This window comes from Miscanthus floridulus, chromosome 14 (genome assembly GCF_019320115.1).
Source record: "Miscanthus floridulus cultivar M001 chromosome 14, ASM1932011v1, whole genome shotgun sequence".
Lineage (NCBI taxonomy): Eukaryota > Viridiplantae > Streptophyta > Magnoliopsida > Poales > Poaceae > Miscanthus > Miscanthus floridulus.
The window spans coordinates 20,536,672-20,553,606 of NC_089593.1; the positions used below are offsets into that span (position 1 = coordinate 20,536,672).

Genomic DNA, 16,935 nt, shown 5'->3' on the forward strand with positions numbered 1-16,935 from the left:
TGGCCCTCAGCATTCGGTCACTTCACCTCTCAGCGTCTGGTCACTTCCAGACGACTTCACCTTGATCAAATGAACTAACCAGACTCTGCGCCAATGTCCGATCACACCGAAGCTAGTGTCTAGTCAGTATTTGACTCTCCATTCACTTCGAACTTTCGAACATACAAGAATGAAGTTTGCTCCAAAGGATCTAAGGGCTTTTAGGAGCTACCTAGTGCTAGGTTTAGCAAAGTGTGCACCACACCTAACCCACTAGACTCACCCGGGTCAAGCCACCCTTCCATACCCCCCTTAATAGTACGGCCAAAGGAAAAACAAAGTCCTAAACTACTCTAAGTGTCTCTTCAACACCAAACGACACTTAGAACTAGTCCATCCTTAACCTTGTCGTCCATCCTTTGAAAACCGAAACAATTTCCATCGTAGGGGCATGACCACCATAATAGCCCAATCGATCTCCATTACCATGGCCTAACTTAATTGCCTCTGCAAAACACACGTTAGTTATAGTAATCACGTATTGTCATTAATCACCGAAACCCAACTAGGGGCTTAGATGCTTTCAGGGGGCCTTACTGTATGGGAGTCAATGGCGCCCACAATACTATAGGAAAAATGTCGGCGCCTACAACACCGCTTCATCTCTGTTGTGCTAGGGAGGTTGCAGAGTACTATTTCTGTAGGTGTACAGAGTACGGTCCCTGGTATTGTGGTTTGACTTATGCACCCTGCCTTACTTTCTCCGTCTGTTTCCTGGTCCTTACCGAGTGGGCATCCCCGGTCGGTTGGTCCTAGTCGACTCTGATTGCGCCAGTCGGAGAAGAGCAGTGAGCAGCAGTTTGGCGCATCCCCGGTCGAAGACGCGGGTCAAAGTCAGAAGTAGTGTTTTGGCCAAGCCTTCCAGTCGGAGAGGCCATCTGGAGGCGGGCTAGAGACCGAAGCGAGTGCTCCGGTCGAAGAGGTGGGTCGGAGTCAGAAAAGGGCGCCGTTCCTCCTTGGCTAGACCTTCTGGGCGGTGATTGGATCGTCCTTCTGGCCTGTCGTATAGGTAATTGGGCTGACCTATGAGTTGCGCATTGTTTGTAACATTGCCTGCTGGGCTGAGCCTTTGTTGGGAAGTTGGTCCATGAGGGACTCGGGTTTATGAACCCGACAGGAGCCCCCGAGCCCTCGGGCGATTTGGGTAGAATCATCTGGGGTATTTTTGTCTTCACGGTGGGTGCACGCGAGCGCACCCACGGGTGTAGCCCTCGAGCCCCTAGGCGATTTGGGTAGAATTGTCCGAGGGGGTTTCGTGTTGCCAGCAGGGGAAGTTTGTTTTGTCAATGGTAGGCGCGAGCGCACCCGCAGGTGTAGTCCCCGAGCCCCCAGGCGATTTGGGCAGAATCATCTTGGGGGTTTTTGTTAGCGGGCGTGTGTGCATGTTTTTCAGTCGAGACAGAGTCATCAACCAAGGCATCATTGCGTAGCTGAGGCATTCAATTTTTGGATCAGGCAAGGTAGAGCTCATGGATCCTAGCGTCGATGTGCGCCATGGGATCGGGCGAGGTAGTTAGTTTAGGGATCGGACGAGATGAAGCTCATGGGTCCTGGCATCGGTGTGCGCCGTGGGATCGGGCAAGTCAAAGTCATGGATCCTAGCCTCGGTGCAGCCCGTGTAGCTGAGGCAGTTAGTTAGTTAGTTAGTTTAGGGATCGAGCGAGCCAGAGCTCGTGGATCCTAATAGGGCAAGTTTGGGATCACAGACCCAGGCATTTTTGGTGTGCAGTCAAGGCGTAGCCGATGGATGGGGCGAGTTTAGGGTTGCAGACCCAGGCGTTTGGTGTGTAGTTGAAGCATAGCCAAGGGATGGGGCGAGTTTGGGGTCGTAGACCTAGGCATTTGGTGTGGAGTCGAGGCGTAGCCGATGGATGGGGCGAGTTTGGGGTCGTAGACCCAGGCGTTTGGTGTGTAGTTGAAGCGTAGCCGAGGGATGGGGTGAGTTCGGGGTCACAGACCTAGGCGTTTGGATGTCTTGAGCCCTCGAGCCCCATTGGGCTTTGGTAGGGGTCAGTTTTGAGTTGTGTGCGTTACCCCGTCCTCGGTTTCTCACAACCGGAGGGGCTGAGTTTTGTCACTTGCCTCGATCGCTCAAGCTCGAGTGACGCGCTCGGTGAGCTCGCTAATGGGTATGATCGAGTGGAATCTGGGTCCATCGTTCATGATGGGGTCAGCATAGCCCTCTTGTGACATTCCACTGCTCCTTTACCTACAACCCGGTAGATGCCTAGGTTGTTCTAAAGACTGACCTGGGTGGCCTGCTGGCCTCCCTTGATGGAGATTCTATGGGCTTGGTAGAGGTTTAGGATCGAACGAGAAGGTTGAGATGACCCTGTCTGCTTTGGGGTGGACTGGGTGAGGGCCGCACATGGCTCATCTGCGTTTTCTCCCCTGGCTCTGTTTGACGTGGGGTGGCCTCAAGCCCTTCATGGGTCGGCCTTCGAACCCCTATCGGTCGTTGCTCATGTCGAATGAGGCAACTACCGATTTGTGATGCAACATAGAGCGTTGTGATGCATTTCGCTGCACGTGCGATGGCTTAGTTCCCGAGACCCCACACGGTTCAGGGCCTAAATTGTCTAGGGGGCACGGGCGTATGGAATGAATGCTTGTATGGATGTATGAAATAATTATAAAGAAATAGGGGGGTCGGTAGTGTTACCTTGATGACTCAAGTGACGGGGTTTGAAGAGCTCTAGTCAGAAATGTCTGACCGAGACCCGTGCTCGTCGTTCGTGATGGAGTCAGCATGTCCTACATGGGGCATCCCTTTGCTCCTAACCTGTCTCTCGGTATTTTTCCTGAGCCATTCGATCGACTTTAGGAAGCCCGATGGTTTCTCCTGGCGAAGATCCCGTGTTTTGGGTTTTTTCAAGTCCTGCCTGGGGAAGCGGAGAGCCGCCTACGTGCGGTGGCACTTTTGTTCTTGCGCCTGGTGTACGGTAGTGGTGGGCCATACCCAGGGCACGTCCTGTCTGACTAGGGGCCATTCCATTGGGCAGGGTGCGTCTCATCGATCAGGGCACGTCCCATCGTATCCCATCTGCATTAAATGGGGAAGGGAGAGGGTTTTTCGCTCCATTGTTTTGATTTTCCCAATCGGCGCGCCTTCCCCAACTGCTGCGCCCTTTTCCTTAAGTAGGAGAAGAGAGAAGGTTTTTGCCCTGTTCCTTCACCTATTCCTCATCTGCCACCTCCTCTCATTTTCCTTCTTGCCAAGAGCATTTGTGAGAGTCGTGGCGGTTCCTAGGAAAGAAAAGGGAGAGAGCGAGGGAGAAGAAAAAACTCACAAATCCTTTCGCGAACCTAGAGCGAAATGTCATTTTGGAGGTCATCCACTATGAGGGAGTCGGTGCTAAAGGTCTTCGCCATGAAGGGGTTTCTACCATCGAAGGAGGTGGCGCTTTGGAGGGCTCCCAGGGGGGAGGAGTTCCCACAACCTCATCCCAATGAGGTGGTTTCCTTTCTTGCCTTCCATGAGAATGAGTTAGGATACCCCACACACTAGTTCCTGCATGGGCTCCTCAATGAGTGGGGTCTAGAGCTACAACACCTCAATCCGACGGGGGTGCTGCATATTGCCGGCTTCATCACCGTCTACGATGACTTCTTCCGGCGGCTGTTCTCTGGGCGACCTTTGCTGGTGGGGAATCCACATGAGGTCATGCCGGTGGGAGGCTTTGCCCTATAGAGAAAACCAAGCGCGGAGGGCTCGTATCCCATGTACATCCCCTACGATTCCAACTGGGGGTGGCATGGGGAGTAGTTTTATATCAGGAACCCAGTGGAGGCGCCGTTCTCAGTGTTCACTAGCAGGAGGCCTTAGAGGCGGGATAGTTGGTCGTGGGGCCTTTCCCGTTGGGAGAAGATGAAGGTGGAGATCATCAAGGCAGAGCTCCAGAAGCTTGTGCGGCGCGGTCTTGACGGGGCGTGGGTGTTCCACACCCTCTATCACCACTGGGTCGCTCCATTGGTGGAGAGGGCATGGCCGATGTGAAGGTATGGCGGCCTGTTGGACCCTAATCGTGTGTCGCCAGAGGAGCTGCCAAATGACGAGGTCTAGAGTCACCTCAATTGGGTGCTGTAGTTGAAGCCCAAAGAGAGGGTCGATGGAAAGCCCGGACCTGTCAATGCCTCGGTGGTGTCCAAATAGGTATGCTCCCCTCTCCTTACTCTGTGTTCTTTTCCCCTTTGTTTTACTACTTTTTTATTTTGAGTTGCCTATTTTGTAGGGACTTGAAGCTTACAAGTTCTGGACACACCTTCTGAAGGGGCCGGAGGGCGTGGCTCGGTGGGCCATCCAGAAGGAGGCGGCGAATGCCAAGAAGAAGAAGAAAGCCGAGGAGTGTTGGTGAAAGTATGAGAAGGAGAAGGAGGTCGCCCGACACATGAAGGTCGGGGAAAGAAGGAGCGATGTCAAGTCAGAGCTCGAGTTAGAGGATCCCACAGAGGTGGATGACATGATTTTCTCTGAGGAGGAGGAAAGTTAGAAGGTCGTTGTGACCTCGGTGGAGCATCGTGACCCTGCGGCGATGTCTGCTGGTGATGAGCAGGAGGCGGAGAGGCATTCCAAGGTTCCCGTGCCGAGGAAGCATGCTACGAGCGCGGACGCCGTCGGTGAACGAGAGGCGAAGCGAACGTGGTCACCGCGCCCCTCAGTGGCGTCGCCAGTCTCGTCCCCACCTACTACAGGCGTGAACAAGCAGGCCAGGTGGTCAGAGGAGCGGGCTTGCACCCGTGCATCGCCGGGACCAATGCCAACGTGTGACTCGCAGCGGGAGGATGTCCCGCCTGCTGCTACGGTCGGCGCATCCTGAGCTAAAGGTCGCGGTGACCCGCAGGCCGAGCAAGAGCTGGTGGGGATGACTCTGCCCCTGGCTGAAGTGAGGGGGCATAGGTCATAGCCTAGGAGTGGTCCTCGCCCTGCGGACCCATCGACGCCGGGTCTTGGTTTTAGAGTCATGACGCTTACCTCCCGGTATGTTTTTCTTCATTTCTTTTTGATCTTTTGTGGTTGAGTCTTTTTGGAGTATGACTGACCTGTACTTTTTGTCAGTGGCCAGATGATGATGGGGTTGAGCATCGCCCTAACTCCTGTGCTAGAGGTTTGGAGGCCCACCCTACAGCGCACCACAGTGAGCGGCGGGGGAATAGGGTGGGGGTGGCGAGTCCTTCCCTTCCGGGGGTGGTGCTCCCTAGGTTGGTTGCTAGTATGACGGTAGCGGCGACGATGATGCTGGCGGCGATCCCGATGGTGACGGCGGAGACTTCGCTGGTGGTGTCCCTCGCGGCCTCTCCTCCACTAGCTGTGGTGGAAGAGGAGAAGGAGACTGAGCCCCCTGCCTCACTAGGCAGAGGGCTGCACAGCTCACCCTCGCGGTTGGAGCTGAAGGCGCTGGGGGGAGACTCGACCGGGATGGAGTCGGAACACCCTTCAGCAGCCTGCACAACTGAGGTTGTGGAGATCCCATCCGACGACGAAGCGGATGATGTGGTGGAGCTACCGGTGCCATCACGGGAGCTGGTGGTGGTTCAGTCAGAGGCTGGGCCCTCATGTGGGCTGTCGAAGGGTGATCTGGAGTGGCCCGGTGAAAGCTCTAGTTTGGTTTTGGTGAATTGATGAAACCCAAAGTGCTAGCCTAGTTTATCAAGTGATCATGAGATAGGTAGCACATTCCAAGTGGTGAAGCAAATAAAGATCATGACATGATGATGGTGATGCCATGGTGATGATCAAGTGCTTGGACTTGAAAAGAAGAAAGAGAAAAACAAAAGGCTCAAGGCAAAGGTATAAATGGTAGGAGCTATTTTGTTTTGGTGATCAAGACACTTAGAGAGTGTGATCACATTTAGGATAGATAGCCGTACTATTAAGAGGGATGAAACTCGTATCAAGATGCGGTTATCAAAGTGCCACTAGATACCCTAACTCATTGCATATGCATTTAGGATCTAGTGGAGTGCTAACACCCTTAAAAATGTTTGTGAAAAAATATGCTAACACATGTGCACAAGGTGATACACTTGGTGGTTGGCACAGTTGAGCAAGGGTTAGGAACTTCACTGGCGGAGTGTCCACCCATAGAGTGCGAACAGTCCGACGGTGCCACCGATGCCCTAAACTTAGGTGAATGTGGTCACTGTAAGTGACCGGACGCTGATCTCTGAAGGACCGACGTGTTCGGTCAGTAGCAGCAGAAGAAGCGTAGCGTCGGTCGTCGACCGAACGCTGGTGCTGAAATGACCGAACACTGGCTAGCTGCGTCTGATCACACTGACATGGTCATGCATAGGGGAAACGCCAAGTGATCGGACACTGGGTGAGTCCGGTCGAGCATGACCGGACGCGTCTAGTCATGAAAAATCATTTCTGGATGCTTACTGGAAACGATCGGACGCTGGGGTTCAGCGTCTGGTCACTTTGAGCTGCTGCATCCGGTCATCACATGACCATTGAGATCAAGCGCTTAGTATTTGAAGAGAGGGAACACGTGGCATGCATCGCGTGACCGGATGTTGAGGTCCAGCGTCCGGTCGATATGACCAGAGCGTCCGGTCACCCCATGTTGTGCCTAGTGAAGGGGTACAATGACTCTATTTCATGGGGGCTTCTATTTAAGCCCCATGGCCGGCTCAAGCTCACACTCTTAGCCATTTGCATTGACATAGCAACCTTGTGAGCTTAGCCAAAGCCCTCCCACTCATCTCCATCATTGATTCATCATCTTTGTGAGATTCGGAGAGAATACAAGTGCATTGCTTGAGTGTTTGCATCTAGAGGCACTTGGTGTTCGTGTTTCGCTGTAGGATTCATTTGTTACTCTTGGTGGTTGCTGCCACCTAGACGGCTTGGAGCAGCGAGTATCGTCGAGCTAAGGTTGGTGATTGTCTCCGGCTCCGATCGTGGTAATTATGAGGGGTTCTTGACCTTTCCCCGGTGGAGAGTCAAAAGGTACTCTAGTGAATTGCTCGTGGCTTGTGTGATTCTCATATTGTGTTGGTTGTGCGGCACCCTATTGAGGGTTTGGCGTGTGATGCCAATTAGCGCGTGAACCTCCAAGTGAGTGAATCGCCACAACAAGGACTACCTTGCCGGCAAGCAAGTGAACCTCAGTAAAAAATCATTGTGTTCATCATTTGATTCCGAGGTGATTGGTCTTCATTGATATTGATTCTTGTGATTGATTGATTCACTCCTCGACACGGTGGTATAACTATCTTACTCTCTCCCTTTACATTATCGCAAACTAGTTACCAAGCTCTTTAGTGTAGCTAGTTGTGAGAGCTTATTAGTTTGGTTAGTGTAGCTCTTTAGTTAGTCTTTGAGAGCACACTAACTTAGTGTAGTGCCATAGCTATTGTATAGATAGAAACTATATAAACTAGAATTGTGGTAGGTGGCTTGCAATTTTAGTAGACTAGCGTAACACTTGCTTCGCCTCATAATTATCTAATTGGTTTGTTAAGTGTTGTTATAGAAATTTTTATTAGGCTATTCACCCCCTCTAGCCATTAGGACCTTTCACCTGGCCTTGAGGACCCATCAAAGGCGCAATTCGTCCTTCGGGATTCCCAGGAGTGTCAGCTCTAGGACATCCTTAGGGGGAAATGACTCGCCATGGAGTCCAATCTCGCCAAGCTGTCGGTGAAGCTCGAGGACACCCAGAAGCGGGTTAAGTCCGCCTAGCAGTTGGTTAAGGTTGACCTGTAGCTCGCCGTGGAGGTGAGTTTCCCGTGTTTGTCCTTGATCTCTTAGTCTCTTGTTGGTTGCCTCAGTATGCTTGTTTTTTCATTTTCATAGGGTCTTAAGGAGATGTCGTCCTGCAAGTCCTGTTTCCTCCAGATGGAGCATGCCCAGATGGCCGAGCTTGAGCATCAGTTGGAGTCCACCTGCCATGAGTCCCAGGACCTGGTGGCCGAAGTGACCACGGTGCGGGTGGAGGAGCAACGTGCAGTAGAGCGGGTGACCGCCGCCGAGCGAGGGCTTGAGGTGGTGAAGGCCCGCCAAGCAGAGACCAAGGCGAGGCTTTGGAAATCCCTAGCGGACACCGAGGCGTCATTCCAAAAATCCCTGGAGACCCTTGAGTCGGAGTGGAATGCCCTGGAGTCAGAGCGGAATGCCCTGGAGTCATCGCAAAAGGCCCTGGAGTCAGAGTGAAAGGCCCAGTCGGAGGCAGACCAAGAAGTGCTCGTGCTTCAGGGCTGGGTGATGGGGATGGAGGAGGCGAACGCCCGGCTGCACGAGCAGGTGGCCCGCCAGGCGGAGAAATTCTCCGTCCTCGAGAACTTCTGCCTCGGCACGTACCTTTTCTATTTTTTGTCGTATTGGTTTCTTCCTTCAACTTGTTTCTGAGCTTGTCGCCCTTCTTCTAGAGCTAAGCGGAAAGGTGAAGTCATTGGAGCGGGACCTGGAGATGGTCAAGGCGACTTTTGGCTGGAATGTAGAGGCACTAGCCAAGTCTCTTGAAGGGCGACGTGCTCTCAAGGGGGAACTTGACCAGATCCGTAATGTTGCCTAGCTCATCGTCTCGGAAGTCTTCGGGTCGGTGCCAAGTACTAAAGCGCCCGCCATCCAGCTGGCAGAGGTCCCGAATGAGGTCCGGGCCCTCATCACACATGGGCTGTTCTATGGAGCATTAGGGGTGTTGACTTCAGTGGCGATGTACCACCCAAACGTAGACTTCACCACTATCTACAGCGGGTATGCCGATGGCTTGAGCACGGAGGACATCCAATCGCTCTGGGAGAGCTTGCTGTCGCATGCAAGGTTGGTGGCAGAGCAAGTCTCTGTGCAGTGGGTGATGCATGCCCACCGTGAGGACATGGCCGGAAGCGCACGTCGGGGGGACGTCGCCTAGCCTGTGGATGGCACGGAGCCTAGGTCAGAAGTGGACATCGCCCCACCTTCAACCGAGCCGAATGTCGTCCCATCGAGGAGTGAGCAGCCCACGCCTTCGTTGGTTGCACCGGCAGCAGATGCCATCGAGCCGCCCCAATAGCTTGTAAAGTATAAGTAGTTTAGTAGATGCAAAAAGTTAAGTTCATGGGGGAGCCCCCGCATAAACATTCTTGTGTACTTAATGACTACAATCGATTTTGTTTTTTGTGATTGAGTCACTCCGTTTGGGGAAGCTTGTCCCTTTCGTTCCTTAGTTTTATCTTAGCATAATTTTGTTTTTTATTCTTTCTTTTTCGTACATGCCCATTCGTCCCGTAGGCTGCAACCTTAGGAGTCTGGGCGTGGCCCGTGAAGCTCAGCTGCTCGTAACCGTAGGTAGAGGTGGGGTGCGATAGGTCAGGATATTTTAAAGCAAAGCTACGTAAGGCAATTTAAAGGAATGAACTACCCTTTTGTTCGGGTAGGAAGGAGTTTCACCATATGATAATAAACAAAAAAAAGAGGTAGTAGTGCACCCTCGTGGAGCCCCCGAGCGACCTGGGCTAAAAATGTTTGGGTCAGGGCGCTTTTGTAGGAGCAAATGTTAAGTAAACAATGGTAAGACTGAATTTTAGGGGAAGAAATGACATAGCTGTTCCAAGCGCTGGTGAGAACATTGTCGTTGTCGTCCTTCAGTCAGTAGACGTTCGGTCGGATCACCTCGTCCTTCAGTCGTCCGGATCCTTGCCCACAACAACCCCTTTCTTGGCCGCTTCTTCTTCGCCTTTTTCTTCCTTCGGTCCGCCGGCCTGTCGCAGAAGGCGCTTGAGGAGCTCGCAGTCCTTGTAGAGGTGTTTGACGGGGTAGTCGTGGTTGGTGCACGGGCTCTCCATGAGCTCGTGGAAGTGGCCCAGAAGGTCCTGCTAGGGCTGCTTGCTCATGTGATCAGCCGTGGCGACCAACGCGGAGTTGGTCAGTCGACGATGATCTTTTCTATTCTTTTTCCCTCTCTGCGTGGAGGGGTCCTCGTCCTGATCCTAGCGCTTGGCCTTGCCTTTGCCTCGGCGTTCGTTGGAGCGCTGCAGGAGCGGCGCTCATCGGATGCGTTGGACAAAGGCCCATGGTCCCGGGCCATTCGGGCTGGGACTCCGGTCGCTGCTATGAACGTCTTGGTTCGGCTTGAGCCGCTCGTGTGCAGGTGGTCAGTGCGAAGCGGTCGCTAAGCCATGATGAGGCGGAGATGTGGCCTCCTATGCCGCGCTTAGCGGCTATGGCGGTGAGCGTGTGGACCGATTCATCTAGTGCGTCCCCACTCCCGTGGTGGGGAGAGAGGCTGTGAGTCGGTGTCACGATGCAGAGCTCTCCGCCTATTGAACGGCGATGGTCTCCACTAGTGCCCGGAGGTTCCGGTGGATCGCCTGTTCCTAGGGGTCGTTTGGCTCGGGAAGGCCGCACAGAAGCATTGCCGCAGCGTTGATGTTCAGATTGGCCAAAGTGAACTATGGGGGATCATTCCCCTTGTCCATGGTGTTGCGCTGGACCCAACGGGCACGACCCCGGGCGCTGCTCGCCGGTTTATGCGCACGGGGCGCAGTGTGGTGCGCCGAGCGCACTGGCGCAGTCTGTGGCTGGTTCAGTCGCTGTTGTCGTAGCTCCTCGCCGTGCTCCCGTGTGAGATCAGAAGTCTCCACACGAGGGTTCGGAGTGATGTGAGTCTACAAGGACCCCATCACCACCGGTGGCTGTCCCGGAACGTCCGCCATAGCGCACTTTCGGGACGGATGGTGGTTAGGCGCCATGTCGCCGATGCTAGAGCCGTCACTCTCAACATCGTCATCCATGAGGTCGAGGAAATAGGTGGGAGCATAGCTCGTCATCCCCATGAATTCGGATATGAGAGGGGGCGGCGCCGGCATCCTTTGAAGCCCCCGGGCGTACGCGTCCGCGGGAGACGCGAGGCCTTAGGGGAACCGGTAGTATGGCGATCGCGGCGGGGACAACGGGGTCCCTCTGGATAATCGGTGAAAGATAGAGAATAGCAAGTAAATAACAATATGTACATTACTCACAGCGGGGTTTGAGCAGAGAATTTGCTCGGAATGAAGCGCAGATGCCTCGTCGTTGAAGTCGTCATGCGTTCCGAAGCCGATGGAGGGTGCCCCTCCGATGGGCGCTGGAATGAGTGCCTCCTCGCGAAGGTGTAGTACGCCGAGCCAGTCGGCGACGAAGTCCAGGCTTCCAAAGAGGAAGGCCTGGAATGGCTCGGAGATAGATGGAACCCACATCCCGACAGGTGGGAGTGCAGGAAACTCCAGTGAGCCGAAGCGAGTCGTATCGTCTGAGCCCGCCATGGCGAAGGTGGCGGAAAAGTGGGCCATCCGATGACGAAAAAGTGTTGAACGTACAGTGTCTTCCCCACGGATGACGCCAACTGTCGGTGCAGAAAGTGACCAACAAGTAAATATTTATAGTTTTGTCGTATGTTGTGATCGGAGGTGGCCTAGCACTCAATGATACATGGTTTATATTGGTTCAGGCAACATGCCCTACGTCTAGTTTGAGTTGGTCGGTGACTTTATGCCTAGAGTCTAGAAGTAATATTTCAAAGAGTAAAATTCACAAGTGCTCCCTAACCTTGCACAGTGGTGTCATATGGGCCACTAACTCCTAAATTTTGCTTTACGGATCCCTAAACTTTTACTATAATGTCCTTTGGGTCTCTAACTCTCGAATTTTGATATTTAAGTTACCATGATGCCATTTAGGTCCCTAAACTTACATATTAATATATAAATGGTGCTAACGTGGCATGCTAATTATATGCTGATTGAGAGATTGTTTATACGTAAATTGATTATAAAACATTGTGCTATTCACTGATTCACGTGTAAAGATCTGATTCACTAGATTGTTGCAGTGACGGATGTTGCCATAAGATATAGAGGGGCCATGCTAAGAGACGAAGCTCAAAACTAATTCCATACATAGTAAAGAAACTTTCTAATTGAAAATATTTAGATAGTTAGAGGAAGTGAATAGCCTATAAAAATTTATTCTTCAATAATAAAGACGCTAGACAAAGTTCAATAAAAGACAATCATATCCTAATAGTCACTACTATGCCTAGCCTAATTGTGTACAGGTTTATAGATATCTAATGGCAAAAAAATAATCATTTTTTATTTTCCAAACTGCACTCACCCCCCCCCCCCCCCCTTGTTTTGTATAAAATCCGAGCACCGAGCTCATGACCCTATACTCATAAGAGTTAGAATAACTCACGTCTAATTATGATGGATATAGAGTCCAATTCCAATACGAATGGGGTCCCGTCCTACATACGTATCTTGTGTATTTTTTAAACCCATGCCCCGTGTTCATATGAGTTAGAACAATCCGCATCCAATATATATACTGAGCCCCGCTGCAAACATGGACATGTTTGCTAGTTTGCATAGAGTAGGAAGCAATCGTATTGAGTGATCTCCAGCAAGTTTGTAGTCAATTTTGCTAAAATTTAAGTTGTGGACACGGTTTTTTTAGTTACAGCGTCTACCTTTTGACATAGGATTAATATCTACTTACACTAATTTTGTTATTATTGGATATATTAGATGAATTTGGACTCAAACGCAATTAAATTAAGGTCGGATTGGACATTAGTTATTTTGTATTGAGTTAGATTAGACTTGAATTTTTTCCGTTTAATTTAGTTGGATTTTTACTAATCCATTACCACGTCTATCCAGGATCCACGCACGAGGGGTGAGGACTGAGGTGTCCCGTGTACGGTGCTGTAAATTTTGTTCCGGAAACATCTCCTCCTCCTCTCCTGTGCTGTCTCTCTGCTCACTCCCCCAGTTCCTCTCTCGCTGCTAGAGCTAGACCAACTCTCAGATCCACCCCAATTCCCAACACGCGGAGACCGAGCCCAGTCCAGCGATGCCGCCGCCACCGCCGCCGCAGGCGAACGGGGGGAAGGTGACCCCGAACCTGGCGATGGACGCCGAGGCCACGCGCATGCTCAACCTCACAGTCCTCCAGCGCCTGGACCCCGCCGTCGAGGACATCCTCATCACCGCCGCGCACGTCACGCTCTACGACTTCAACATCGACCTCAACCAGTGGGTGAGCCAGCGATTCTCCGCCTCCTCTCCTCTGCCCGCCCTGTGATCCCATCCGACTCCGATCTGATGCGGGGCTTGTTTTCCTCTGCTTGCGCTGTGCAGAGCCGCAAGGACGTGGAGGGGTCGCTGTTCGTCGTCAAGAGGTGAGTCACGGGGATCTGGGAATCGAGGGTTCTACTCTAGGGTTTCCATCGGTGCGTCTGTGATCTAATTGCTTCTGGAACCTGTTGGATCGCATGTAGGAACTCCCAGCCGAGGTTCCAGTTCATTGTCATGAACAGGCGCAACACTGGTACGCACATTGCGATCTGCACTGATTTTGCTCGCCTGTTGCTTTGGTCGTTAGCTTGTGTGCTGGTTAGTACATTTTGTGCTTGTAGGATCCGTCGCAAGTGCATTGGGACCTTTAGGCTATGGAGTACGGATCGCGATTAAGCATTCCTTCAGGGCATCCTAATAAGAACTCTAAATGTTAAAGCGGACTAAATAATTTTGCTGCAATACAGAAATGTAAGGTTTCGTTGATTGGCTGACTGCTGCAGCTTCTCGTATTATTGACTATACATCGGATCTTCCAACATAATGTTTTACAAACCACTCGTGATGCTACCACTAACATGTACAAATAGGAAAGGCGACAAAATGACGCAGGGCAAGTAACTCTTTAAAAAATTAAAAAAATGATCCATTTGAGGAACTTTTTTAATAACTACTCCAGATAGGCAGATACCAGCGCATCAATTCCTTTTTAGCTTGTAGAAGTAAACATTCAGCACAGAAATGTGCACTGTTGGCAAAAACAAAAGAAAAGGGTACTGTGTACTGGGATCTAGGTGCTTTGACCTTGAGTATAATCTTTAATTCTGTGTGGGTTAGTACTTACCACCTCAGCTCTATTTCTTAGTTCTTTATTTTGTGCTGTTAAATATGTACAAATACGAAAGGCGACAAAATGGCACTAGGGACAACAATGAATAGGGCAAGTAACTCTTTTCTTTTTAAAAAAAGTTGATCCATTTGAGAAACTTTTCAATAAGAACTCAGATACCTGTGCACCAATTCCTTTCTTTTTTGCAAGGAGATGTTAACATTCAGCACAGAGATGTGTACTCTTGGCAAAAACAAAAAGAAAACAGTACTGGGATCTAGGTGCTTTGACCTCTGAGTAGCAGAATGCTGATATTCTTTAATCCACACTCTGTGTATTCTGCACGATAAAATGAAGATCTGTGATTATGATATTTAATTCTTTGTGTGTTAGTGCTTAGCGTCTCACCTTTTTTTTTTCTAAGTTCTTCAATCTTTTTTTTTTAAAGGAGTTTTACCTCTGCTTATAAGAAAGCAACAGAATACAACCATCTGCTGGGGTTACCAGTTACAAAAGAAACCAGCACGTTGACAAGCTAATACAGCGACACACGCTCATATCTCGATCACATCAGTAGGAGCTACTACACTAGGAGTGAAAGCCTAAGTTCTTCAATCTTCATATTGTGCTGTTAAAGTGGTACATTTAGAGGCAAACTGATCATTGTGCCAGATTCCTCTTTTGAAAATCTTATTAGTATCTTCTTAACAGATAATCTGGTGGAGGATCTATTAAGCGATTTTGAATATGAACTTCAGCCACCATATTTGTTGTACCGAAATGCTGCCCAAGAAGTAAATGGTATTTGGTTTTATAACCAGCATGACTGTGAAGCTGTCGCAAGCCTTTTTGGAAGGTAAAGCTTCTCTCCTGCTTGTTCCACTTGTGCTAGTGGGTATAGAGCTGTTATGTGTAATTCAAGCGAACTTTAACTTGAAAGGGGATAGACTGTTATCGTGCGACAAATGGATGGATCTTAAGTTGTATAGGGCTGAACAATGCCAACAAAAGGCAGTTTCTCTAGGTGGAACTACGATGTGTATATACAGGTTGTAGGACCGAACTTGGGATAGGGATATTTTGTAACTTAGTTTCATTTACTGCAATCTTAACTCTTAAGCCTCTAAAAAAACTGATTTGTGAATAAGGTTATCCAGTCATTTAGAGGGGAGTTAATACATTTGATATGTAAATCAAGAATAATGCATATTGTTATATGCCAGTCAAGTTATCTGTTTTCCTCCAATCCTCTGAGCAGGTGGTATGCCCATCTCAAAAGAAAACCAGAGGGGTTTGAAAAGAAAATAAATGCGATTGCTAGGGATTTTTTACTAGTGAATGATGCTCATTTGATACATGAGGGTCAGAGTTATTATAGGAGACTCTGATATGACCTGTGTAGGTATGGAAACTTTTCCCTTTTGCTCAAATTTTGTTCAATACATTTTCTTGCAGAATACTGAATGCTTATGCAAAAGTGCCTCCAAAACCAAAAGTACCTACCACAAAAAGGTATTTTTGTTTAGTTTCTGGATCCACTGGGCAATATTTTCCCACGTTCTAAGCTCTGTTGTGATCAATATATTGGATTCACCTATGTAGTATCTTCTAATGTGCAACAGTGAGTTTGAAGAACTGGAGGCTGTTCCGACATCTGCTGCTATAGATGCCCCCCTTGAACCTCCGCTGTCATCCCCTGCTCTAGTTTCTGATGCACCTGAAGAATCACTGGTTAATTACTTCAACGTATGTTCTCTTCCAGCCTCGTGAAGCTCTGTTTCCTTATATGATGCCTTTCAGTTCATTTGATATATTTTGCAGTAGCTTAAGTTGTGTTCAAATAGTAAATATTCTTCATGTATCTGGAGTCTCAAAATGATGGCCATTGCCTCATCCTGATTGATACATGTTTACCAGTATAGTTTAGACTGCTGCTTGCTTGTCATGGTTGTATATAGTTTGGGCTATTATTTTATTTTTTTCCATAGCGTAATGCCTACTTACCTTTTTGTTTTAAACAATCCACAGGCTGCTGCTAGCATTGGGAGTGTATCAAGTGCACAAATGGCTGCCAGAGCACATCCATCGACTGAGGCCGTCGCATCTTCCCATGTGCCGCTGATTGTTCCATCTGCTACTCCAACACATCAAATACCTCATCCTTTAGGGGGGTCATCAGCTCCACCACTTCCCCTCCATGACACAAATCTGCATGCCAGCCATTCTGCAAATCTTCAAACACCAGCTTTCTTTGCACCTCCATCACCTTCTTCAACATCTGTGGCACCACCGGCTTCATCCATGATGCCTACAGCAACGCCTCTTCATCCAACTTCAACAGCTGCTCAACGTCCTCCATATGGCACTCCCTTACTCCAACCTTTCCCCCCACCGTCTCCACCTCCTTCCCTGACCCCTGCACACAACGCACTTGTTATTTCGAGGGATAAAGTTAAGGATGCCCTCCAGAGACTTGTTCAGGTATGCCTCGCATAAAACTGTACAATTTAACAATATTTATTTGCTATATGATTTAACTCTTGCTGTGTCCAACAGAATGACGAGTTCATCGATTTGATATATCGTGAGTTGCAAAATGCGCACATGTAGACTGCTCACTAGTCTGTATGGAGTTTATCAAAAACCAACGATAGTCTTATGGACCTGCTCGCCGCGACAAAGATTGCCCCCCTTGTTTTTGTTCTTGTGAGTTTTGTATGATTTATTTCTTAAAACTTGTGTATAGCTTGTCTCAAATGTAGAGTGCTTATAGCAGTGCTTGTAAGCATTTGTCCTGCTGGTTTCCAAATAACTGTATTGTCATATAGTATTTATGTAACTGAGTACCAACTACCAAGAATGTTAGATTCCGCGATGCCCGCCCTGGGGTATCTGGATTTTGTAAAACAGGACCTGTGCAGGGAATTTAAATGCCATATTTTTCGTGTGGTTTACCTTGGTGGTTCCTGGACATATTGACTCTGCCGTTTGACATTTTTCTTGGAAGATTTTCAAAATATCAA

At 49.6% G+C, this 16,935-nt stretch overlaps 1 protein-coding gene across 1 annotated transcript; it reads left to right on the forward strand.

The window, feature by feature from the left end:
- The first annotated feature begins 12,714 nt into the window (after positions 1-12,714).
- On the forward strand, positions 12,715-16,860 carry LOC136504564 (mRNA-decapping enzyme-like protein). Its single transcript, XM_066499505.1, has 8 exons — positions 12,715-13,045; positions 13,147-13,187; positions 13,287-13,336; positions 14,624-14,768; positions 15,368-15,424; positions 15,535-15,658; positions 15,941-16,393; positions 16,469-16,860. Exons 1-8 carry the CDS (start codon positions 12,860-12,862, stop codon positions 16,520-16,522), a joined length of 1,110 nt encoding a protein of 369 aa, XP_066355602.1. The 5' UTR covers positions 12,715-12,859; the 3' UTR covers positions 16,523-16,860.
- Positions 16,861-16,935: the final 75 nt, after the last annotated feature.

Coding starts and splice junctions, on each gene's coding strand:
- LOC136504564 (XM_066499505.1), top strand. CDS start 12,860: ATGCCGCCGCCACCGCCGCCGCAGGCGAACGGGGGGAAGGTGACCCCG. Junction 13,337..14,623: donor CATGAACAGGCGCAACACTG/GTACGCACATTG, acceptor TCTTCTTAACAG/ATAATCTGGTGGAGGATCTA. Junction 15,425..15,534: donor AAAGTACCTACCACAAAAAG/GTATTTTTGTTT, acceptor AATGTGCAACAG/TGAGTTTGAAGAACTGGAGG.